Source organism: Lactuca sativa, chromosome 4 (assembly GCF_002870075.4).
Source record: "Lactuca sativa cultivar Salinas chromosome 4, Lsat_Salinas_v11, whole genome shotgun sequence".
In the NCBI taxonomy this organism is placed as follows: Eukaryota; Viridiplantae; Streptophyta; class Magnoliopsida; order Asterales; family Asteraceae; genus Lactuca; species Lactuca sativa.
This window is the reverse complement of record NC_056626.2, coordinates 285934940-285961559: the sequence shown is the minus strand read 5'-3', so window position 1 is coordinate 285961559 and position 26620 is coordinate 285934940. Positions and strand designations below refer to the sequence as shown.

General features: G+C 34.2%; 2 protein-coding genes across 2 annotated transcripts; one reads left to right on the top strand and one right to left on the bottom strand.

The window, feature by feature from the left end:
- Positions 1–1984: 1984 nt before the first annotated feature.
- Positions 1985–3007, bottom strand: LOC111882451 (uncharacterized). Its single transcript, XM_023878818.1, has one exon. It carries the CDS (start codon positions 3005–3007, stop codon positions 1985–1987), a length of 1023 nt encoding a protein of 340 aa, XP_023734586.1.
- A 6648-nt stretch (positions 3008–9655) lies between these two features.
- On the top strand, positions 9656–13216 carry LOC111882452 (uncharacterized). Its single transcript, XM_023878819.2, has 9 exons — positions 9656–9678; positions 9982–10210; positions 10291–10415; positions 10908–10968; positions 11274–11334; positions 11893–12007; positions 12126–12177; positions 12291–12419; positions 13118–13216. The coding sequence occupies exons 1-9, from the start codon at positions 9656–9658 to the stop codon at positions 13214–13216; spliced, it is 894 nt and encodes a 297-aa protein (XP_023734587.2).
- The last annotated feature ends 13404 nt before the right edge of the window (positions 13217–26620 follow it).

Sequence of the window (26620 nt, the reverse complement as noted above, 5' to 3'; positions counted from 1 at the left end):
CTAAAACTTTCCTAGCGGTCCTTTGGGGTCCAAAGTGACCACCACAAGCATGGGAATGACAAAAATTAAGGATAGATTGTACCTCCTTTTGGTCAACACACCTTCAGATCATTTGATCTGCATAGTACTTCCAAAGGTACGGCTCGTCCCATATGTATCGTTTCGCTTCCTTCTTGATTTTATCTTATTGCCAACGCGATGAATCTGGGGGAAATTGACTTGTGACCAAATAATTGACAATATCTGCATACCATGGTGCTTCTTTGGCTACAAATAGATGCTCGTCTGGAAATGTGTCACAGATTGGTATACCATCTTCGGGTGATACAATGCGGCTTAGATGATCCGCAACTAATTTCTCCTTTCCAATCTTGTCTTTGATCTCAATATCGAACTCTTGCAAAAGTAGCATCCACCGTATTAACCTCGGCTTCGAATCTTTCTTTGTAAGTAAGTGCTTTATGGCTGCATGGTCCGAATATATGATCACTTTAGTTCTAAGGAGGTACTGTCAGAACTTCTCTAGTGCAAAGACAATAGCAAGCAACTCTTTCTCCGTTGTGGTGTAGTTGCCTTGTGCACTATCAAGGGTCTTTGATGCATAGTAGATGACATGATGTGCTCGGTCAACCTTTTGTCCCAAAACCACCCCAACCGCGGTATTGCTAGCATCGCACATGATCTCGAATGGGAGATCCCAATTTGGCGATTGAATAATGGGGGCGGATGTCAACAAGTCTTTCAAACGATCAAATGCCTTCTTATATTCATCACAAAACTCAAAATCGGCCTCCTTTTGTTCAAGTCGACACATCGGTACCGTGATCTTGGAAAAATCCTTTATAAACCGCCGATAAAAACCTGCATGGCCAAGAAAAGAATGTACTTCCCGAACATTTTTTGGGTATGGTAAGCTCTTAATAACATCTATTTTGGCCTTGTCAACTTCTAAACCTTTTTGGGACACCACATGTCCAAGTATCAAGCCCTTGTCAACCATAAAATGGCATTTTTCATAACTTAGGACTAAGTTTGTGTCAATACACCTTTGTAAGATTTTGGTGAGATTTTGCAAACATTCATTAAAAGAATTTCCATAAACAGTAAAATCGTTCATGAAAACCTCTATGATATTTTCAACATATTCTCAAAATATGCTCACCATACATCTTTGGAAGGTCGCGGGTGCATTGCACAAGCCGAAGGGCATGCGTCTATACGCAAAGGTGCCGAAGGGAAATGTGAATGTGGTTTTCTCTTGGTCTTCCGGGGCAACTGGAATTTGATGAAAACCAGAAAAACCATCAAGGCAGCAATAGTGGGATTTCCCAACCAATCGTTCTAACATTTGATCGATGAATGGCAAAGGGAAGTGGTCTTTGCGGGTGGAAGCATTCAACTTCCTATAATCAATACAAACTCTCCACCCATTTTTCATATGGGTGGGTACCAATTCCCCCTCGAAGTTTTTGACAACGGTGACTCCAGCTTTTTTCGGGAAAACTTGCACGGGACTTACCCACTTACTATCAGAAATGGGGTAGATTACACCTGCATCCAAGAGCTTCATGGTCTCTTTTTTAACCACCTCCATGATAGGTGGATTCAACCTCCTTTGGGCTTCACGGGTTGGCTTGAAGTCCTCTTCCATCAGTATTTTGTGCATGCATAATGATGGACTCAACCCTTTTATATTTGCAATGGTCCAACCAATAGCCTCCTTGTACTTCTTCAAAATTCCAACCAACTCTTTTTCTTCTTCTTGTGCTAGCTTAGTTGAAATTATCACCGGTAATGTCTCTTCCTCTCCAAGATAGGCATACTTGAGATGGTAGGGAAGAGCCTTCAACTCAAGAATCGGTGGTTGTACTATGGATAGGAGAAGTTTTGGACTGGAACTTTTTAGCTTCATGTGGGGTGGTTCAACTTTCATGGGTTGTGCTTTTTCGAAGGAATTGATTACTTTAATCAATTCATCCTCCAATCAGTACTTGTCAGCCAAATTCTTGATCCCTGTCTCATCAAAGTGTTTGCTCAAGATGGTGGTTAGCACATCTTGGCTTGACATCTCAAAGCAATCATTAGTACATGTATCAATAACATCTATGAAGTTTAAAGAATGAATATCACTAGGATAACACATGGCTTCAAAGATATTAAAGTTAATCACCTCACCATCGAACTCCATAGACAAAGTACCATTGGCTACATCTATTTTTGTTTTTGTGGTACTCATAAAAGGTCTCCCCAAAAGGATGGAGTTTGACTGTGGGGTGTTTTCATCACCCATATCCAAAACATAAAAGTCAGCGGGAAATACAAGTTCATTAACTTGCACTAACACGTCCTCCAATACACCTTTCGGGTGTACTAAAGACCGGTCGACAAGTTGAATGATAACTCCGGTTTTTGATAAAGGACCAATTCCCATTGTCTTATTGCTTGAATATGGTAAAACATTGATTGATTCTCCAAGATCAAGCATGGCACGTGGTACAAAAAGGTTACCCATTTTACAAGGAACCGTGAAAACATCCGGATCCTTGCATTTTTTTGGTAGCCACTTTTGTAACACGGCTGAGACATTTTCACCAACTTTCACAGTTTGATTCCCTTTAAGTTTTTTCTTAGATGTGCAAAGTTCCTTGAGGAACTTAGCATATCTAGGAATCTGTGTAATAGCATCTAAAAGAGGGATATTGATTTCAACCTTTTGAAACATGGCCATGATTTCATCATCTTCCCGCTCTCTTTTGGTGCTTGCTAACCTTGAAGGAAATGGAGTTGGTGTGACTTTCACTTCGGTCTCTATGGGATCCTTTGACTTGGGAGTACTTTTCCTTTCCTTTTCTTTGATAGCTTCTTCCACCTCTATCTCTTTCTCTTCCTCTTCTTCATCTGGCATCTTTGGACCTTCATAGCTTTTCCCACCTTTTAAAGTAATGGCACCAGCATTGTGTTTCGGGTTCTTCTCCGTTTGAGATGGTAGTTTGCCTTGTGACTCCATCTTAGTTACGGATTGAGCAAGTTAAGACACTTGTTTCTCCAAGCTTTTTATGCTTGCCTTGGTTTCTTGTTGGAAGCTTTGAGTGCTTGTGGCAAGGCTTTTCACTATGTCCTCTAAGGACATACTTGATGAACCCGCTTGTTGAGGAGGGTGTTGTGGCTGCCTTGGCTGGTAATTTTGAGGTTGGAAAGGTGGTCTTTGATGATTTTGAGGAAATGGTGGTCTTTGTTGGTATTGATGTGATTGATTTGACTGATAGTTTCCTTGTTGGTTTCCCCCCCAACCCTGATTATTGTTCCATCTCTGATCACCTCGTGGTTGCTCATAACCCCTCTGATTTGACCTGGAATAGCCTCCCATGACTTTTTCTTCTTCATAGTCTTCCTCTTGGAGTTGTGGACACATATCGGTTGGATGCCCCACTTGAGTGCAAATACCGCATGGGCGGGGTGTGGGCTGCACACCTTTATCTTTGGCTAGCATGATAACCACTTTCATAAGCTTGGACAATTGAGCTTCAATTTGAGGAGTCTGGACTTCTTTTACACCTCGGGGTGCATCCGTGTATCATTCTTCATCATGGCTTGAGTGTTTGGAATCTTCAGCCATGTTCTTGATTAGATTGCGGATTTCAGTAAGAGTCTTGTCGGGTAAAGATCCGCCACTGGAGACATTAAGAAGCCTTCTTTCCATTGGAAATCATTACTTAAATGAAATATTGAAGAAGACGATATTCGGTAATTCCATGCTTTGCGCATCGAGCACAAAGTTTCTTAAATTGCTCCCAATATGTGTGAAAAGCTTCTCTCTTGTGCTGCTTGATTCCAATGATTTCCCTCCGTAGGGCTGAAGCTTTCATCTCGGGAAAGTACTTATCCGAAAACAACCTTGCAAGATCTACCCAAGTAGTTACCATCCCCGGTAGGAGGTCATAAAGCCAGTCTTTGGTTGCATCTTGCACCGCAAAGGGGAATGCCCTAAGCTTGATTTGGTCCTACGTGACATTGTGTGGTTTCATACCCACACATACTACATGGAACTCAGTGAGGAACTTGTGAGGATCTTCATTCTCCAAACCTCTAAAAGTTGGGAGTAAGTGGATAAGCCCGGATTTTAGTTCAAGGTTTGTGGCAGCTGGATATATGATACAAAGAGGTTGTTGAGTAACCTCTTGCCTTGACCATTGGCGGAGGGTTTGTTCGGGTGGTGGGTTTGGAGGTGGATTTCCTCCGTGTTTATCACCCATGGTATGAGTAGTAGTTGATATTTCTGTGGGTGTAGTGTTTGGGATATGATGATTAGGTGAAGAGGGTGGATTGATATTTTTGGGTGAGGATGGTTGTGATGAGAGTGAGATACTTTCTGTTTCTGATGCGGAGACACTTGAGAGGGGTATGTCCTCCCAAATGTTGATGACCCGGGGAGTAGATGATGAAGAAGTCCTAGAACCCGGTTGCTTCTTACGAAGCTTAGCTTGTTTCCTTAGCTTCTTTGCAGTCTTCTCTATCGCCGAGTCAATTGGCAATGGCGTACCTGTACGAAAAGATCTAGGCATAAACAATTAGTAACACTGTGTCCCTGGCAATGGCGCCGATTTGTTAGGCATGTCAAACCCAACAAATAAAGGGATACGATATACTCCAAAATAATCCCACTATATTGCACTAAAAGGTAGTACAAGGCAAGCAGGGTCGATCCACAAAGACACGAGATAATTAGTCTATACCTCTTTGCACAAGGTACTATAGTCACCAACAGTAACAAGGGGGTTTTAGAGTGCAACGTCTAAACAAACAAATTAAAAACACATGCAATCAGCTAAATGAGTGAATTAGATTTAGATTTTGTAAGGACTCCAACTTCTTGTATGACAACTTAGCAATGTCACTCAAAGATGACACAATATTCGTTAAATTCTATCTAAGTTGGTACTTGAAAGTGCTAATAAGCTCTAACACTTCCCATTCACCATATTAATTAACCAAAACAAGCTCTTTGATTAACCTTAACCTTATTAACCTAATCTAAACAAGCTCTTAGAATTAGATATTACAAATACTAGAAATAATGTTTCCAAATGATTCCTAATCAAACCCTTGCAAAAACCTTTGAAAATCCTCCTCCAAATGTGCTCTAATATGTTGTGTGTCCCCCAAAATGACCCAATTTCCCGTAATATGAAAAATAGAAAAACTGCCAAAAGTTAGTTTTCTTGGGTCGAACACGGCCTGTGTTCAGCATAGGGCAAGAAGGGCACGGCCAGTGTTCAGCTTAGTCAACAACTTTCATTTTTGGTCAACACGGCCCGTGTTGATTTTGCAGTGTAAATCCAACACGGCCCATGTACCTCTCTGACTCCAATTCCAAACTTGATTTTTCCGACTTTTTCGTTCTTCGCCCGATCGTCCCGTAATCTTTACCAATGCTTCCCGGCATCTCCTAAAGCGCATTCCAAGCTCCGGTTTACCTGAAAAAGACATGAAAGTGTGGAAATAAGGTTGTTCTAGAGACTAACATGAATATGATGAAATGCAAGAAAAAGGAAAGAACGATTATGCTAAATAGATGCATGAAATAGGACTAAAAGGTGTGAAAAAAGGTACACAAAACACACCTAACAAGTCCTCAAGCTTCTTATTCCTCTTCAAGCATCAAAACACACAAAAACACTCAAAAATAGCTCACAGACTTACACAATCCTCAAGGGTTTCGTCGATTAGGGTTTGGGACTTGGATGCTGGAAATGGGGCCATAAGGTGGGGATTAAATTGATTAAATAGGGTGCAAAACCCCAAAATTAGGGTTTCAACCTAGCATGCCTACTCGTCGAGTCGGGGATCCCAACTTGTCGAGTAAATCACTTTAACCCCGCGTCCATTCTACTTTCCACTCGATGCATTTACGGCTTCCTACTCGTCAATCTGCTCTACAAGAGTGAATAAATTTTAATTAAATGCGTACCAGGAATCAGGCTCTACAATTCTCCCCCACTTGTCTTAGACTTCATCCTTGAAGTCTGTTGCGTCTGAAAACAACTCCGGGTAGTGTTCCCTCATCTCCTCCTCGGGCTCCCAAGTCCACTCAGAACCCATGCGGTGCTGCCACTGCACCTTCACTAACTAAACAACCTTGTTCCTCAAGGTTTTCGTCTTGCGATCCAGAATCGTCACCGGTCTCTTAATGTAGTTCAGGCTGTTATCAACCTGAATATCCTCCAAGGGCACAATCGTTGAATCATCCACTAAGCACTTCTGCAACTGGGAAACATGGAAAGTATTATGTGTAACACCCCGCTAAAGCGGAAACACGAGGCATGGCAGTATAAAGGCTTTCATAGAAAAAGTTAAAAGATAACACCGACCATAGTATTAAAAATCATTACTAATTTACAATAAGTTTGCACAACTTTTTAAAAGAAATTACAATGTATTTAAAAGTCAACACATGCAAATGCTCCAAGTGTTGTGTCTCTACGTGCCTCTTACTAGATGATTCCTGAAAAAGCATGTAAGACGAACGTCAACTATAAAAATAGTTGGTGAGTACTCACAGATTAAAAATAATATTGTTTTCAAGAAACGAAATAAAGGTTTTAATAAAAGTTTCCATAAATAAAAGTATACTGCTAAAATGAGTTTTCAAAAATCGAAATAATATTCGTTGTTACAAAGAGGAAACAATTTCATTGCTTAAACAAGTATATAAGTTTTCAGTAATAAAGGTTCGTTTCTATAATGAGAAACAAAGCTCGTTGCTATAATAAGCTTAAAAGTTTCGTTGCTAAAATAAGTATTCAAGTTTCATTGCTAAAATAAGTATATAAGTGTCGTTGCTAAAATGAGAGTACAAGTTTCGTATGTGCATCAAGTTTCCATTCATGAGTTCACAACCCAAGCCTAATGAGCGAATCGTGCCTTATTGACTACTATGTGTATCGCAAACATAGTGTATAAAATGGTAAAATGCACCCAAGCGAATCATGCGAGTGAGGAGTTGTCTACCTGCTAATAGCATTATCCATAATAACCATAGGCTCAAATGAGTTAAGGAGTTGTGAGCTGGTACCAGGGAATTAAAAGAGATAAGGCCTCATGGATTAACAATAGCGTACACATACATAGCAACATATAACAACCAAGTTTGATACAAGTCAAATTAAATATAACGAACATAAATAGTTTAGGACATGCTTTTCCAACCCAAAACATAAAAACCGAAAATAGGGGAGTACGTGAATACTCACAATATGCATTGAGATGATGCAAATGGCACCTTCAACTACGATCCACTTGTATCACCATCAATTCCTACACGATGTTACACACTAATGAGTCTCTAATAGAAAGCTAACACAGTATACTTGCTACTACAATAGAATTATGCCAATATTGGGTCAAAATTTAATATTCATAAGTTACAAACATTTTTAAAAAATGGTGAATTTTTATAACTCATGTGATTAAGACAATTTTGGATATTAATTTTCCATATTTTTGTAATAATAATTGAGGGTATTTCAACACATTTAAATGTGTTTTAAGCTCTTAAAAAGCCAAAATATTATCAAACAGTTTCCAAAAATTCTCAAACTTTGTATTTTGATTCTAAATACAATAGACAGCTTCCATAAATTTTCCTTTGAATTTTGGATATGATTAACTATTTTCCAAAATTTTAAGCCTTCATAGCAATATAAATTTGTGAAAAATAGAATCCAGATGATAAAAATTCCCAAATTTTTTGTAATACTGCCATTAGACATTATTAAGCTGGGAAAAATAAAAAAAATGGATTTCTAAGCCGTTTAACCAAATTGTATGATATTTGTGCATTTCTTCTAATAAAAATTGAAATAAATAGAAAACAGTTTCCAAAATTGCCCAAAAATTTTGAAACACTGTTATTCCAATTATGGAAGCTGTGAAAAATATAAAATATATTTTTCAATTAGTGTTGTGATTTTTCTTTGTTTAATCCTCTTAAATAATCATTAATTGAATAATAATTATTAAATAGTTAGACTAAATTACCAAAATTTTTGTAAAATTCATTTACATTGTTCCAGTAGGAGCTGTGAAAATTATTAAATACCCTTTTCACATTTTCTAAAGTGGTTTTGTGATTTATTAGGGCTAAACAAAAAGAAAATTCAAAACCACACTAAACAGTAACAAAAATCAATGAAACTCAATGAAAAGTCATTATTTAGCATAGGGGTCGTCCACGTATTTACCTATGATTTATAAACCTCAGAAAGTATTTTATATGATTTATTATCCTTTTTTCTTGCATTAGTTATAATAATTCAAGAAAAATGAATTATTCTCTGTAAATTTACAGATCATCTTATCTTGTTGATGGTAATCTGTGAAAAATCGGATTTGGTTAGAAAAGGAGTTTTAGATATTTATTTGGAAATAAATCCTTCATGAACATATTTGAAGGCTTTTAACAACATACTTTGATGATCTAGCTTCTAAGCTTGAAGATAATCACATGCATGTTTGTTTTAAGATCATTATGAGTTTGAAATGTTCAAAATTCATTTTTGAAAGAAAAATTTGGATGCATGTGGTGATTTTCCACCAAAACGTGTAGAAAAGTGCATTTCCATGGTTTTGACTTAGGTTTTGGTCCTTAGATTTCACCATTTACAACATGCATGTTGTTTTTGGGTGAAAACCTAGCACCATCATCATCAAAACCATGAGTTTGAGCAAGTTTTTAGGATTTTACCATAGAATGGAGTAGAAGAAGGAGAAAGTGTAATAAAAACCTTTAAAACTAGAAAGAAAAGTGAAGGAGATTGAAGGATTCACTACTAGAATTTAGGCCCTTAACGACACGCAAAACATGACACGCAGTGTTTTATGATACGTAAAGGTGCGTGCTCTAAAAATAATGTCATCTCCCACAAAATGTGAAGGATTTAGAACACGCATTTTTGCGTGACCTAAAAATAGTGTCAAAAAAAAACACAGAGGGCGCCCATTTAAAATAGTGTGTCGTGCTGGCATGTCGCTTTATAATTCTTAAAATGAACGCGCTGACTATTTATCTTATAACAAAATCACTGGGATCTAGGGTTTTTTTTAAAAGGATGCTCTCTACAAGGTTCGCTACATCTTCTCACTTCCGCTCATCCCTGCTCACCTCTTCCCACCGGCGACCTCCGCTCACATCTTCCCGCGGGCGACCTCGAGCTCACCTCACCGAGACTGCGATGACTACTCGAGTTTACAAGCCTTCATTTAAGAGCCAATTTAGGGTTCGTTACATTGTGCATGTGTCAGACTTGCAAAGAGATTAAGGGTTTTCTGACTTCTCCCTATCGCCATCTATGAACTAATGAAGCCCTAGATAGTTACGATTCAACCATCGTGTAGGGTAAAGGTGGCCTTGCCTCCTCCAGAAATTAACTCGCTGGATATCTTCGTTGTTCCTCCCATCAGGTAAGTTGATGGTCCCTCGTTCTCGCTCTCTCTTTTATTTTTCTTTATATTTCTTCACCATTCTCCCTTTTCTATTCTCCCTTTTCTGTTGAATGATGTTTCTCTGTTGAGAAAACATCAATTGATTCCATAAATTAGAGGTCCAGTTGTTCGAGTTTCTTTAGTTTTTGAATTTATTTGCTCGCAAATCAATAGAATGGATGAAGTGGAATTGAAAAGGTGCATTTCTTCTTTTATTGATGGAAAACTCGTCCATCCTTAGCTATGTTGAGTTGTTTACATAAATTATGTTAGTAAGTTTTGCAGCGCAAATTCCCTTGAGATTTTTTATTGTAGAAAAATTTTGTTTGATTTGAGATTGATTGGTTTCACCTATTCATCCCTGACTTAGGGCTAGCAAAGGGAGATTCTTAATAATTTAGGGCTTCAAATGCTTGCCTTTAGGAGTAATTTAGCTAGGTACTTTATGTGCATAACTTTTATCTGTTTCATTGGGATTATATTTATCTTATGTATTCGCAGGAAAAAGAAGGTGAGGTTTCCAAAGGGAAAGAAGGTGAAACCTAGAGAAAAAGTGGTGATACCTGTAAATGTTCCCCAAGTTGCTGAAGATGAACCTACTGAGCTGAAAGATACCCATCTAGTTGTCAAAGCTCGGTCAAAAAGACAGAATCAAGATAAAATTGGACTCATTAATGAAGAAAATGGATATCTTCTGGATTTTGTAGCTGTTGCTGAAATGCATTGTAGGGTTTTTTTAATCTCCATTTTTCTGTCTTCAAATTTTGATCATAATATGTATATGTTTATGTTTAGTTTTACTTTTGACAGGAGAATAAGACACTAGAAGATGATAAAACAAGAAACTATAATGGAATTCAGCTTGAAGGGAGCTTTAATAGAAAGGAAAAGATGTATATCATGAAAAGCAGGAGGTCTTTCAGAGGGAAGCACAGGTAATTAGTATTTCTCTTCTTGTGTAAACAACCAAATTTGTAGTATGCTTCATTGGTCTATTTGTAAATGTTCATTCGAAGTTATAAAATTATTTCAATTTGATGTCGAACCTTCTGCTGCTTTTCTAAGATAGTTTAAAATAATGACATAAAAATGAAAATAAAAGTGAATTTTTGGTGGCTCGGTATGAACTTGATAAAGTTTGATTTTTTCAACCAACATTCACATTATAGAGCTACAAGTTACTGGAAATTGAGCATTGTGTTATTGGAAGTCCTTTACTGAAACTTTGGAGGAAGCCATTGTTATAGTCCCATCTATCAAGGTACTTTTTATTTTGTTTTAAAATACCAGTAGTCGAATATGATTTAACTTTGAATTAATTTTGAGTAATACATTGAACTATTGGATTATATATTAGATAGTCATTTGAATATTTGATTTAAAAGTTGAGATTAGTTAGATACTTTTACTTTTTGTGCAATGATTAGTCTTGATGTTTGTGGTTTGCCATTTCTACAAGTGTCTGTAAAACAGAGGGGAACTAAAAAGGTTAAATAAAACATAAACATATATATAGCTACAAATTAAACGGATTTAAACAAATATCGTATAATGTTTACAAATGTGTAAATCGTTTTGCTAGAATTTGGGACTATATTTTGTTGTAGTTTTTAAGTTATATCTTACGTATCAATTATTTACAAATAAAAAATGATAAAATTATTGTTGGATGAACCAAATTCAATGAAACATAATTTATTTATAAAAATATATATTAATATAAAACATAATAAAAAACTTTAATGGGTTAAGCTTATTATCAGATTCTCATGATTTTGTTATCTTATATCCAGGATAAAGAGGTTAAGTATTTGAGTGTGTTGAGAGCATCATTGGTGTCAAGGAAGGAAAATGGTAAACTACATTGGGCAAAACCATATCATCGAGTCTCATCTGATTCTTCTATCAATTTACACCTGTTTAATTTAGGGCACGAAACCTCTTTTCTTCCAAGCTTCTTAAGGTTTAATACTTTCTATTTTATCAATTGCTATTTCGCATCGCGATTGAAACTAAAGGTAATCACTTATGTTCCTCTTTCTGACATGTAAAAATAATTATGAGAAGAACACCCTGTATTTTTTCATTCTTAAGTTACAACCTAAGTTCATAATATCTTTTATTTTAGTTTTTTTTTGGATTATTTATGAGTTCTTTGATCATCAGAGTCAAAATTATACTCAAAATTTGTTACTTTTCTGTTTTACTACCTAATTTCATGTTAATTTTGATTCTAATATGTGCTTTCTTGGATTATGTAGGTTATGTATGATAGTCACAACCATATATGCTAACAGATTCATCAAACTTGGCATCACCAGTATTGTAAGAAGGGTAAAATAGGAAGGAAATTTTGTCCTTAGTTTGTGATCTTCAAAATTTTTGTATACTTTGAAAGTGATAATATTGAAGTTTCCACTAATCTCAGTTATTGGAAAGTTTCTGCTTTCTCAGAAGTTGAGAAACTAGGGCAAGCAAGTCCAACTCCTGCTAGTCTTCCTATCAAGAAAGATGTTGCAAAGATCATGTATACAAGTGGCAGCACATGTTTAACAAAGGTTGGATTTTTCCCTTATTATCCCAGGCTGCATCTGTATTATTATAAACATTAACATTTGAAAAAAATGTTTGTTACTATTCCTAAGGTCAAATCTTAGGAATAATTTATACACTATTCTTGCACATGTTCCTTTTCTGGTTAGTATTTTTTCTACTTCACTTTCTTTATTTTTTATTTCACTTTACTTTAACCAATCAGGTGAATTTTTACTAGTTTTATTGTCAAATCTAGTTTCTTTAATCTGCTACAGGTCGAATTAACTGATAATTCAGAGAAATTGAAGCTTAGGTCTGAAATTAACCGATTAACTAAAAATTCAGAGAAATTGAAGCTTCAAAATGCTGAATTAATGATAAGACTAAATATATACCTTTATTATGTTACAAAATAAGTGGAAGGAGGTTTCGTCTCTGAGCACTACTAACCTGATATCAAGAGTGGATAACAGCTCAGGAGAATTATATGAAACCAGCAAAAACACAATCATAAACACAAACACAAACACGTGTCAACTTCTTGACTCAAGTCCAAGGGCTGATGTTGTGGTTGCTGGCTAGCTACTCAAGTTTTATAATCCATTAATCCTATGACAAACATACAAACAAACGATAAAGTAATGTTTTAGTTGTTGGGTTTTTTTTCCAAGATTTTTGGAGTTATTTGATTATCTAACAGGATATAGTTGGTTAGGGTGATATAAGAAATGAGTCCAAGGGTTTTAAAGTTTGGTCTGAATCTGATTATATATGGTGGTTTTAGATTTCGAGGGGCAAATCTGGAATGTTTATTTAGTTCCATATTTTGCCTTGAAACTGATAGAGTTTAGTGTAATTATAGCATATGGTCTGTCTCTCTATTTGTCTGTGTGAGATTAATATAAAACAAGTCAACTTATGGTATTGGTATGTGTAATATGAATTCGGGTTGGCATTTGCATTAGTTGTAGGATTTTTATTTTTGGTAATAAACTTTTATCCTTTTTTATATTTGTGATGATTATGTGATTTATGTTTATATTATTCCCCACAAACTGTTTACAATACTAATAATATTCATGTTAAATTTTAATGTTTTTAGGTTGTTATTACGAATCTTGAGGGCGGTTTAGTAACAGAACTTGAGGTAAAGAAATTGCCAGATCCACCAGGGGATAATCTTGTCAAACATTTTCCTTAAACTACAAGGTTGGCATTTTATTTTATTAATATTTCTATTTTTTACCGTGTTCATGTCTTCTTTTTTTGCTCCTATAATATTCTTTATTTTTAATTAATTAATTTTGGCTTTTACCCTTCACAAATTCTTTATCTTTTACAGCGACTTCAAGCATAGTGGCTTGAATCCTCTCTCTGGAGAAGGAAAACACTTGGTTCCATTCAGGGTTAGATTTCTTTTCAAAATGACGAGTTGTACCCTTGTAGTTTCCAAGATGAACTTCAGCATAAGGGTCACAACTACCAGTAACATCTTTTGCAGGTAAATCCCTATCTTTCGCCACATGGACATACATGTATTGCATTTGTCATTATTCAATTCAAAATCAGGTAAAAACCCTTTTAATCTGTGAAAGAATTGATAAAAAACAGTTTAAGAAAGCTTACATCTTTGGATAAAAGTGCTTCCATGCTAACATCCATTTGAGGATTAACAGTTGCTAATTTCATTGACACGAACTACAACCAAAGAGAACCCAATTTAGTTGAAAGTGCTTCCATGCTAACATCCATCTGAGGATTAACAGTTGTTATAGGACAAATTGTTAGTGCTGTTGTTTCGATTAATGCCGGATTGAGGTGAAATCTCTCCGGAATTGCATATACTTCCTGTCCTCCCAACCAATTCCCTGAGAACAATGCTCTGACCACCATTACCTTAAAGATATCTCTCTGGTCCAATGAATTCTCATAATTGAGGTTAAAGAAGCAATTAGGAAGCTGCTTTGAGCTACAATTCAGCTCACTTCCTTGAATTCCCATTCCAAAGATGGAATTCCAGCCTTGGGGGATTCCATTTCCTTCATTGGTGAAAAACTTCTCCTTTTCCATAATTGAACTGGACTTCCAAATGGGATTATACTTTCTTGGCAAATCTCCAAATGGGTGTCTGTTTTTGAAGAATTAAGTAAGAAATATTGAAACTTGAGGGTGGAATTGATAGTTTTTTCGGTTCTTGGAATTCACTCAAGTATGTGAAAGATAAAAGGGTAGTGTGTGTGTGTGTGAGAGAGAGAGAGAGAGAGAGAGAGTGAGAGAGAGATTGGTAATAGGGGAAAGGAAAGTGAAGAGGAAGCAATGAAAAAACAAACATTAAAAAGGACAAGGAATATTTGACTTTGCATTTCTTAGATCTAACTTAATTTATATAATTTAGTTTTAAGTTATCATACAAATTTATTTACAATAATTGTATTGTACAAAGAAGTAATCAAAACTTATGGATTTCGTATTTACTGATTTATGTTATATCAATAATTTTTTTTGGTGAGACATTTTTTTTTGGAATCATCTAGCAAAATTTCTTTTATGATTTTTGATAGCAAAATTTCTTTATATGATTTTGCAGGTGAGCTTATCTCCAATGACCTTTCCTCCACCCAGGTGGGGTTTGGTCGTTACAGAAAACATCGAGTCAGTGAGAATGTTGAAGTGTGTTGGATGGGGTGTGATGGCCAGCCATAGAAGTAGTGAAACAGAGGATACCTTTGTTGCAGATCTTTCAGTTAGCTTGTCAACAGTAATAATATTAATTAATATTTTTAGCAGAATTTGAGGTAGTGTTTTGTTATGTTATAACTTATAAATGATACTTATTATGGGAGTTTGTGTGTGAAACATGGTCAGATTAAAACGGGAGCTCCTTGTTGTTCAAAATGACTTGCAAAATACAACCAGGTAATCAAATTCATCTTTACTTGTATTTATGTAAATGAGTGACTTGAATATATTTATAATTTTAAATTGAAAACTGAAGCTTCTGAGCATAGAAGAAGAGTTGGAGCAGCAACTCGAGGTATCATATATTGAGTGAGCTGGGCCAATGTACAATTGTTTATCCATATAATCAGCTGTTTGGAGCATTAGTCTTAAAGAATTATGAAAGGCAAGATGCAACTTTACTTAGTTGGAATTTGATGTACATAGTAGATTAGATGTAAAGTTAAATATCGTAAGAAATAGGATTGTATGACATTAAATTTATTCGATGGATTCTTTTTTTTTTTGTATATGATATTTTATTTTCTATTATGAAATATTAAATACAAATTTAATCTGAAAATAAGTAAATCTATAAATAATATTTTTTTAAACATTTAAAATTATGATACGCAAAAATGTGTGTCATCTTCATTTATGACATGGCCTTTCCTGACAGGGGCTTTCTTGATACGCATTACGTGTCATTAACACGCACGTCGTAAAGTTACGACACGCGAATGCATGTCGTGTTGCTTTATGACAAGGCCTTCCTTGATACGCATTGCGTGTCGTAAACGCGCGTCGTAATTGCACGTCGTAAATGAGCGTCGTAAATGCGCGTCGTCTCTCTTTATGACAGGGCCTTCCTTGACGCGCATTTGCGCGTCGTCTGAGCCTTTTACGACTCCAAATGAGCGTCGTAAAAGGTTGTTTTTCTAGTAGTGATTTTTGGGTTTACCTTTAAGAATACTTTAAGATGATGAAGATTTCATGATTATAGGTGTTATTTGATCGTATTTATCCAGAAATATCATGGGTTTGTGAAAGGTAAATAGGAGAAATGGAGTGGTGGTGATGAAGAGTGTAAGAGAGAATGAGAGGTAGAGTGAATGAGTGAAACTGATTAATGACATGGGAAAATAGTGTAGTGGGGGATGGGTCCGATTTTTGAGAGGATGAGAGAGGATTTCTCTCTCATAAATCCCTTTCAAATCATTTCACCTAAGTTTTATAAATTTCTAAAGTTTTTATAAAATATGCATAAGCTTTACATTGTTTTATAAAATCCTTGATTTTCCACTTATAAAATAAGGATAGATGTTGGTACATTAATCTAGGATTTCCTAGACTATATTTACCAACTTGATTATTTTAAGATAATATTATAAGTTTCATAACTATTTTTATAGAATTCTTGATGTTAAACTTTATAAACTTTAATTTTTAGGGTTGTTAGGGTTTTTGAGAGTTTGTAAATCTTTGGATATCAAAATTAATAGAATATTTGATACTTTAAATTATCTTATGGTATTATAACTCTTTTATAGTTATAAATAATATTTGTAATTTATTTTTATTGGTTTATTGGCATTCTATGTAGTGATTCCAAGATTCAAGCGAAATTGAGACTTTGACCTAGTCCTAGTCTTGAATTTTGACTTAAGTTTCTATGAGACTTTGACCTAATTTCTACTTCTAGGTCAAACGCATGATGTGTGTATATGATTCATGAAAAGACGTTCGAATCATAGAGTGACCCATATATGGATAGTCACTACAGCTCAGTAGATGTAGAATTCACATATCAATGTGAAATCTAAGTACACTATCCATTGTTTCTAATTGTTTCCAAGTTTCTAGTAGGTTATAACTTAGCTTCTAGTTACTAAGTATAGTATGTGTTGTGCCTATATGTGCAACTAAGTTTAGTAAAATCTAGAACCGACTCGGATTTTGAGGTTGTCACAGTCTCCCCCGGTTGAAAGAATTTCGTTCCGAAATTCAATTCGTGACGCATTCTACTAGAACTCAGCCGAATACAATTGTATAATTGGAGAGATGGTGAATTGAAGAGATCTTCTATTATTTTGGGTTAATTCCTCAAGGGAAGAGCCGAAATCTTTAGCTATAATTATATTTATGTTTCTCTAATTCAAGTTCTATAGTCTAGACTGCGAGAAATTAGGATCATGGAAATCATGATCCAACCATGGCGAACTAATTGAAAAGATTATATAGTTTGATAATATTTAACTTAAAAGAGTGCTATAAGATTTGCTGAAGCACCAACTGCATTAAGTGTTAAGTATGCATTGATACTTAAGTTGCGTTCTAAATCAACACTAAGTGTACATTTGCCGCCTGATAAAGAATTGATTAGGAACAACTTGTTCACTTCCGGGTTGGCTATTACATTTGGAAAAGATATATTCCGAAATAAGAAGGGGTAGCACAAATGAAAGGGAAGCGATCGAGGGTAGGTTACTAAAAATACGTACTAAGGGTAGGCAACGAAGTTTTAGAACATCTTCGAGGCTATAATTAACTACGGTTACTCTTACAATAATGAAATCTTATTCGAAGAATAAATATATTTAGAGAGACATTGTTGCAAATGGAGGCGATGAAAGTTTATGATAAATTAAATCACATTGTGTAGATAGCATTTCAAGTGTTTAGAAGTGATAAAAATCTCACTATTAACAAAATGTGTTATAATTCCAAGATAATGAAGATACATGTGTAGCGATCAAACTAATTAGTAAAATAATATAAAGATTAATCAAGGTTAAAGGTTTAAGTCATCAATGAGGGAATTTATACAACAATATTCATATTACAATTTTTGAGAAATTGTCCAATTGTCTAAGTGAGGACAAATTCAAGTTTACGAGGAGTCAGAATACTTATTAAAACAAGTTTTAGAGTTTAGGAATTCAGTGAAAATTGCAAAGTAAAATACTATTTTATGAAACGTGTAAAAATGTCAATCTATGAAAATAGTGCATTCGTAGTACAGTGTTTCTATAAAAACAATCATTTAGAGAAAAGATAATCGTAAAATTCAAAACTTTTGATGTATTTAAAGAAAAGAAGAAACATAAGGAAACATATCCTTCACATATATTTTCCGGATATAGAAAAATTATAACCGTAAGTGTATTCATCTTGTGTATTAATTATAAGGAAAAATACAATGAAAATTGCATTTTATATCAAGTTTTTGAATTTAGAACGAAAGAGAAAATGTAAATAAGGATCACTTGTTTATAGTATATTTCAAAATAAAAACAAGATGTATATGATAAATGGCATAACTGAATATATAAAAGTTGACTAAATCAAAGGCATATCTCATGACTATACTCGTACTAACCGCACAAAACGAAAGGATAGACTTCTAGTCTTTATGTACAAAGACATGATACCAGGAGAATCAAAATAGACAGAAACAAAGTTAGACAATGCATTATGTTAATATTATGGCGTGCGAGATCTAAAATCAGAAGGAGAGCGAGAAATAAAGTTCAGGGGGGAAAAAAAGAAGGTAGCATTGACAATGATTATTATTGTTAAAATTATAAGAACAATACCTATAGGTAGATTTAAAACCAGGTTGAGATATATTTCAAACTTCAATATTTGATGTATATTGATGATTAAATAAACATATGGGAGTTTTAAAGTGTTTGCTAAGGATTGCTAAAAATTCATGAGTTATCTATTAAGTTAAACTCCAATTGTGAAAAAGAAGAAGCACTACAACTGGTAATTTAAAATCTGACAGTCTTGACCCTTTTAGGCTTGAGTCTAACAGTGTTTAAAACGGACAAGGTAAAACTCGGTATATTTAAAACACTAATTACACTTTGTCAAAAGTGCATCATTGAACTTTAAAAGTGAACACTAAGTTTTCAAATGTTGTAAATTTTAGAACATTATAGATTATAAATCTATATTGGAGCAAAGTACACAAATAATGTATGTTTTGATATACAAGCATTAGAGTTGTCTTATAAACATGTTTGAAGTAGAAATTTGCATAAATATTATGTTGGGTTTCGAGAAAACACATTAAAGTAAATTACAATGTCTAAATGAGAAAGCTGTTAAAAATGTCAAACAAAAGTGTTTTGAAGATTCAATGAAGCTTTTACACATAAAATGAACTTCAATGTCATAGGTCTATGTTTTGTAGCAAAGAGTTTAAGCACGATTATAAAAGAAAATGTTTCTAGTTTTTCGAAAACAAGTCAAAATTGTAAGCAGTGTTTAAAATGGTTTATGTGTCCTCAAAAGCATATCTATCCATTAAAATGGGTTTGAAATGAAATTGTAATAGCAAGATTAAAAACAATATTGGTTAAATTGAGTTTTGAAGAAAAGTATTAAGTTAAATCAAGTTGTCAAAAGATTTTTAGCGGGAATATGGCTTACAATGTTAGGAAAGGTCTAGTAAGTTGTATGAAGTGGTTATAAAGTATATTATCGATGATGAATAAAACCGATGAAACGAAATAACTTTTTGATGAAAGATTAAGAAATAAGGAATAAGTATGTTAGTGTAGCTAATCGTACCTAAATACTAAGGTGGGTACAAGACGAGTACCGATGTCTTTTCCCCAAGATAAAGGACAAGAAAATTTGTTAGTAAAACGTTTTATGGTGTCAATGCAGTTTACGACCTTTTATAAAGGTCAAAAGGATATCGTATGTTAAGTTTTAAGCCCAAGGTGGAAACAACCTAGAGCTAAATCGTAGCGTAGTAATAAGGTCTCACGTACCGGTTAAACCTCCGTGTCTCCTTGTGAGTCGAATCCGGAATGCCCGCCAATGGTATCCAAGTGATTACTTAGTGGCGACTCATCTACCTCCTTACACAATGCTCCAATTATCATTTGTGTCGGTATCGATACGCTTTTTCCTAGTTGTTTTGTTTACAAGTCTGTATATATGTATATATTTGTTGAACGACTTTTAATGTTATCGTTTATGCTTTATGGTCTATATCGGAACATGGCATCCCAAGTTTTGATTATATAATGAAAATACATTTCTTTATGAAATGCTTTGGTAAATGTTATTTTATCACATTTTATTTTTGGGAACAAATTCCACAACTCTTTCAAATCAAAAGGATTTACTCTGAAATTATTTTAAAAGATAAATAAAAATCGGTCTTTTTTGGCCGAGATTTTGGAGATGTCACACGCTTTTTCCTAGTTGTAACTCTAGTACGAAGACGATGAAGAGGTATTAAGGAATAATTGGTATAGGTTTCGACTTAAGATTATTACTTGTGTATATCTAGCTACAAACCTTACATCTAAAGTCAATAGCTACCGAGGAATACCCATTCTTAGTACTATGTGCATTGCTCCTAGAGTGGCTAGTGACATAACCTAAGTGGTTAACCTAGCACTTGATAAGGGACAAGAATATTTATAAATAAAGGCATTGTTATAAAAGTGCGCTTAGTTTCTAAGTGTCTCTAGATGAAAGCCTATAATATGCAATACCCGTACGCACACCGAAAAATTTTGTTTTTCAAAACTTTAAGTTGAAAACTATTTTGAACATCATTCTACTATTACCGTTTCCAGCCTTACATTAACTTTCCTTAATTAAGTGTAGTTGGTCAGGCTCTAATTAATTAAAGTCAAATAATGCGTACTCGAATTAGTTATACCAGTAGTATGCTCTATATTTTAAAAAAGTTTAGAAAATTTTTGGCTATAGTTGTGGTTCTCAAAAGGAAAACCGCTATAAAATTCGTCTCTGATACCATTTTCTGTCACACCCCGCTAAAGCGGAAACACGAGGCATGGCAGTATAAAGGGTTTCATAGAAAAAGTTAAAAGATTACACCAACCATAATATTAAAAATCATTACTAATTTACAATAAGTTTGCACAACTTTTTAATAGAAATTACAATGTATTTAAATGTCAACACATGCAAATACTCCTATAAGTGTTGTGTCTCTACGTGCCTCTTACTAGATGATTCCTGAAAAAGCATGTAAGACGAGCGTCAACTATAAAAATAGTTGGTGAGTACTCACAGATTAAAAATAATATTGGTTTCAAGAATCGAAATATAAGTTTTAATAAAAGTTTCCATAAATAAAAGTATATTGCTAAAATGAGTTTGCAAGAATCGAAATAATATTCGTTGTTACAAAGAGCAAACAATTTCATTGCTAAAACAAGTATCTAAGTTTTCAGTAATAAAGGTTCGTTTCTATAATGAGAAACAAAGCTCTTTGCTATAATAAGCATAAAAGTTTCGTTGCTAAAATAAGTATTCAAGTTTCATTGCTAAAATAAGTATACAAGTGTCGTTGCTAACATGAGAATACAAGTTTCGTATGTGCATAAAGATTCGTATGTGCATCAAGCTTCCATTCATGAGTTCACAACCCAAGCCTAATGACCGAATCGTGCTCTATTGACTACTATGTGTATCACAAACATAGTGTATAAAATGGTAAAATGCACTCAAGCGAATCATGCAAGTGAAGAGTTGTCTACCTCTTAATAGCGCTATCCATAATAACCATAGGCTCAAATGTGTTAATTAGTTGTGTAAACTGATTCCATGGACTTAAATGCGATAAGGCCTCATGGATTAACAATAGCGTACACATACATAGCAACATATAACAACCAAGTTTGATACAAGTCAAATTAAATACGACGAACATAAATAGTTTAGGACATGTTTTTCCACCCTAAAACATAAAAATCAAAAATAGGGGGAGTCGTGAATACTCACAATATGCAAAATATAGTAATCAAGTTTATACAAGTCAATTAAATATAACGAACATAAAGAGTTAAGAACATGCTTTTCCACCCCAAAACATAAAAACTGAAAATAGGGGAGTACGTGAATACTCACAATATGCATTGAGATGAAGGAAATGGCACCTTGAACTACGATCCACTTGTACCATTATCAATTCATACACGATGTTACACACTAATGAGTCTCTAATAGAAAGCTAACAATAGTATACTTGCTGCTACAATAGAATTATGCCAATATTGGGTCAAAATTTAATATTGATAATGTGACAACCCGATATTTCGAGACAATGTAATGTAAAACCAATCAAATCTAGGTCAAAATATAACTTTCCTAAAATCTTATTTGGGTTAAATAAAGTAGTAGGAATCGTATCAAGGTTTTTGTACATATAAAGAACGTCCAAATCTGACTTCGGATGAGGAAGTTATGATTTTCCAAGATTCGGGTATAGCAGTAGACAGCTAAAAACTCGAAATAGAGCTCAAGATACTTTTGACCGAAACAACCTAAATGAGAATCTAAGGTCTCAACAATACTAGCGCAACGGTAAAAAGTCTGACGAAAACGGACATCGGATAAAGAAGTTATGAATTTTTGAAGAAATTCCTTAATCACGTCATTTTAATAAATAAATAATAAAAATAATTTCATAATTTGCCAACGGAATCTAAAAGAAAGTTGTAGATCTTAGTCTCACCTACGCGTGGATATAAAGAACGTCGAAAACGGAGTTCGTATGAAGGAGATATGAATTTTAGAAGTTTATTTAAAATAAATTTAAATTTAAATATAAATTCTTGGTAATATCCGAAGGGGAGTCAGCAGATAGGACCGGAGTACGCCCTGCGTACCCTCGTACGCCCCGCGTACTCGAATCAAGGGTCACGGATCGTCCACATCGCCCCTATGTGAAGCTACCGACCCGCCCCATCCGACCCGCCCCATCCGACCCGCCCCATCCGACCCGTCCCATCCGATCCGTCCCATCCGAAGCCGAGGCAGTCGAGGACTCGCTCATGCATGACGTACGCGTACGCGTTGCGTACGAGCGTACGCCCCACGTACCGAGGCTTCTCAGACCCCCTATAAATAGAATGCGAGGGTTTCCGGAAAAATTGCTCATTTCTCTCCTTGCTCTCACGATCTTGCCTCGATTTCCGTGCCCGTTCAAACCCGAAGCTCTGGTCTTTTTGCTCAAGTCCCGAGGGTCGATTTTACTCCCGAGAATCCCAAGAAAAATCCGTTTCCCAAGACGAAACTCTGCCCGGTTTTCCATCTCGCTATCTTCAAACTTTCAAGTGAGTTCATACCCCTTTAATCAACCTTTGAAATGATTTTAAATGTTTTAAATACTTATGGGGGGGGGGAATACAAGTTAAATACTTATAGTTATTGCTTCAATCACATGTGATTGCATTAATGACATGTGATTAATAACTAGGGAAACCAGTGATTTTATCACTATTCAAACTATTTTACTTCAAAATGTTTTACAAACCCTTTTACTTTTCAAACTTATTTACAACTGTGATTCAAACAAATGTTCCTTATACTTAAACTGTTTTATCAAACCTATGCCTTCAAATTGTTTTATAGATTGACATCAAGTCGATCTTTTCTTAAAATAATACTTATGTTTCAAATGTCTTATAAAAACTTATTTATGCTTTTATATTATAAATTGCATGCCCATATATGTATAGATGTATAAATAATGTTTAAAGGGCTTAGGAAGGCCATCCGCCCTATTTCCTTTTTCTCGATTTGGATGTGGTCTGGTGGGATTTCGGGTGACCATCCGAAGGTCGTTTCAATATTAATTATATATCAAATATACATATATAGACATAAAAGTACTTCCATATTCATACGTACTAGACACACCATTAGTAAGTTACCATCGGGGTAACATAGGATCATACTATTACAACTGCTAGATCAATGAGTCAGTTCATTCATGAGTCCATATACAACTATACTAGGAAGAGAACATATACAACTATACTATGAGAACATATACAACTATACTAGGAAGAGAACATATACAACTATACTAGAACGAGAAACATTACCCTTACATTAATACGTTAACAATTGTGATCCACTGTATCGGAGCATGCCTTAAATGTCATGGCCCGAGTTGTAGCCAGAATTCTCTTGGAGGGAGAGCGTGAGTTTGCATATAGATCTATACTGGATTGACTATCCTACACCTTGCTGCTAGCTACAGTCGGACCTGCAAGTCTGCGGGTGCCAAACGTCATTCCGTTATTACGACCATTCGTATGTCGTTGTTACCAGTCGATAGCATGGTGCAATTATCACATTTTACCTTAATATAAATCCGGTTTAAGGTAGTTAGTACAGCAGTAGTTACTATAAAACTAAGCTACAATACTACAATGATTTACCCATTACATATTTTTAGTGATAACCTCACTTGAACTTTAATGTACAAACTATATTCTGTTAAAAGATAGTTGCACTTGGGAAATTACACACTTTTACAACAAACGAACATACAAAACAGTTAAGCCTTGGTAGAAGGTTACTTTAATAGAAAATATAAGTTTTTTTGAGAGATTCAAACTTTTACAAACACTTACATACATTTTACAAACTTATACTTGAGACACGTTCAAACGTTTTTGACAACAAACACCGACACTAAAATACTTATGAACTCACCAGCTTAATGCTGATAAACTCTTTCAAAATAACTTGTATTCTCAGGTCATCAGTAGACAGGTACCGATGCCAGCTTTTGAGAAGATGGAGCGCATTCAAGACTCATCATATTATTATTTTGATTTACGTTATATTTTTCGTGTCTAAAACTGTACAGAACACGCTTGTATTAAAATTATATATATTTAATGCAATGGATGATGTTGTTTGCTTATTTACATTTACTGTGTTGTGATACTTTACATGACGTCCTCCGCCCCAGAACGTTTCCGCCGTTCTTGGTTTTGGGGTGTGACAGATAAGTTACAAACATTTTTATGAAATGGTGAAGTTTTATAACTCATGTGATTAAGACAATTTTGGATATTAATTTTCCAAATTTTTGTAATAACAATTGAGGGTATTTTAACACATTTAAATGTGTTTTAAGCTCTTAAAAAGACAAAATATTATCAAACAGTTTCCAATAATTCTCAAACTTTATATCTTGATTCTAAACACAGTAGTCGACTTCAATAAATTTTCCTTTGAATTTTGGATATGATTAACTATTTTTCCAAATTTTTAAGCCTTCATAACAATATAAATTTGTGAAATATAGAATCCAGATGACTAAAATTCCCAATCGTTTTTTAATACTTCCATTAGACATTATTAAGTTGGGAAAAATATATAAATGGATTTCTAAACCGTTTAACCGAATTGTATGATTTTTGTGCATATCTTCTAATAAACATTGAAATAAATAGAAAATAGTTTCCAAAATTGCCCAAATTTTTTATAGCACTGTTATTATATTTATAGAAGCTATGAAAAATATAAAATATATTTTTCAATTAGTGTTGCTATTTTTCTGTGTTTAATCCTCTTAACTAATCATTAATTGAATAATAATTATTAAATAGTTAGAGTAAATTACCAAAATTTTTGTAAAGTTCATTTTAAGTGTAAATCATCTGGGAAAAATCCCAAAGGTGGTTTTTATCTAATGGAATCTGATTTTGTGGATTTAAGTGTATTTAATATTAAAAAAAGGAGAAAAATAGTATATTGAATAGAAAAATCATCAAAGTTTTTATTTAGAGTGAAAATATATTTTAAAGTCTTCTGGTGTAGTTTGATGAATTTTGGAGGAGTAGAACTATTTTTTCCTATTTTTAGTCCATTATAAACACAAAAATCAGGAAAAATAGGAATGCATTATGAACAATTCTGAAAATATGTTTATGAGTATTAAACGTAGGGTTGGAGCTGCAAAAATTATTAAATACCCTTTTGCACATTTTCTAAAGTGGTTTTGTGATTTATTAGTGCTAAACAAAAAGAAAATTCAAAACCACACTGAACAGTAACAAAAATCGATGAAACTTATTGGGAAGTCATTATTTAGAATGGGGGTCATCCCCGAATTTACCTAGGATTTATAGACTTCTAAAAGTATTTTATATGATTTATTACCCTATTTTGTTGCATTAATTATAATACTTTAAGAAAAATTAATTATTATCTGGAAGTTTATAGATCATCTTATCTTGTTGATGGTAATCTGGGAAAAATTGGATTTGGTCAGAAAAGGAGTTTTAGATATTTATTTGGAAATAAATCCTTCATGAACATATTTGAAGGCTTTTAACAACATACTTTGATGATCTATCTTCTAAGGTTGAAGATCATCACATGCATGTTTGTTTGAAGATCATTCATGAGTTTGAAATGTTCAAAATTCATTTTTGAAAGAAAACTTTGGATACATGTGGTGATTTTCCACCAAAACGTGTAGAAAAGTGCATTTCCATGGTTTTGACTTTGGTTTTGGTCCTTAGATTTCACCATTTACAACATGTATGTTGTTTTTTGGGTGAAATCTTACCACCATCATCATCAAAACTGTGAGTTTGAGCAAGTGTTCATGATATTACCATAGAATGGAGTAGAAGAAGGAGAAAGTGTAAGAAAAACCTTTAAAACTAGAAAGAAAAGTGAAGGAGATTGAAGGATTTTCGGGTTTACCTTTAAGAATACTTTAAGATGATAAAGATTTCATGATTATAGGTGTTATTTGATCGTATTTTACCAGAAATTTCGTGGGTTTATGAGATGTAAAGAGAAGAAATGGAGTGGTGGTGATGAAGAGTGTGAGAGAGAATGATAGGTAGAGTGAATGAGTGAAATTGATTAATGAAATGGGAAAATGGGGTATTGGGGGGATGGGTCCGATTTTTGAGAGAAGGAGAGAGGATCTCATAAATCCCATTCAAGTCATTTCCCCTAATTTTTATAAATTTCTAAAGTTTTTATAAAATATGCTTAAGCTTTACATTGTTTTATAAAATCCTTGATTTTCCACTTATAAAATAAGGATAGATGTTGGTACATTAAACTA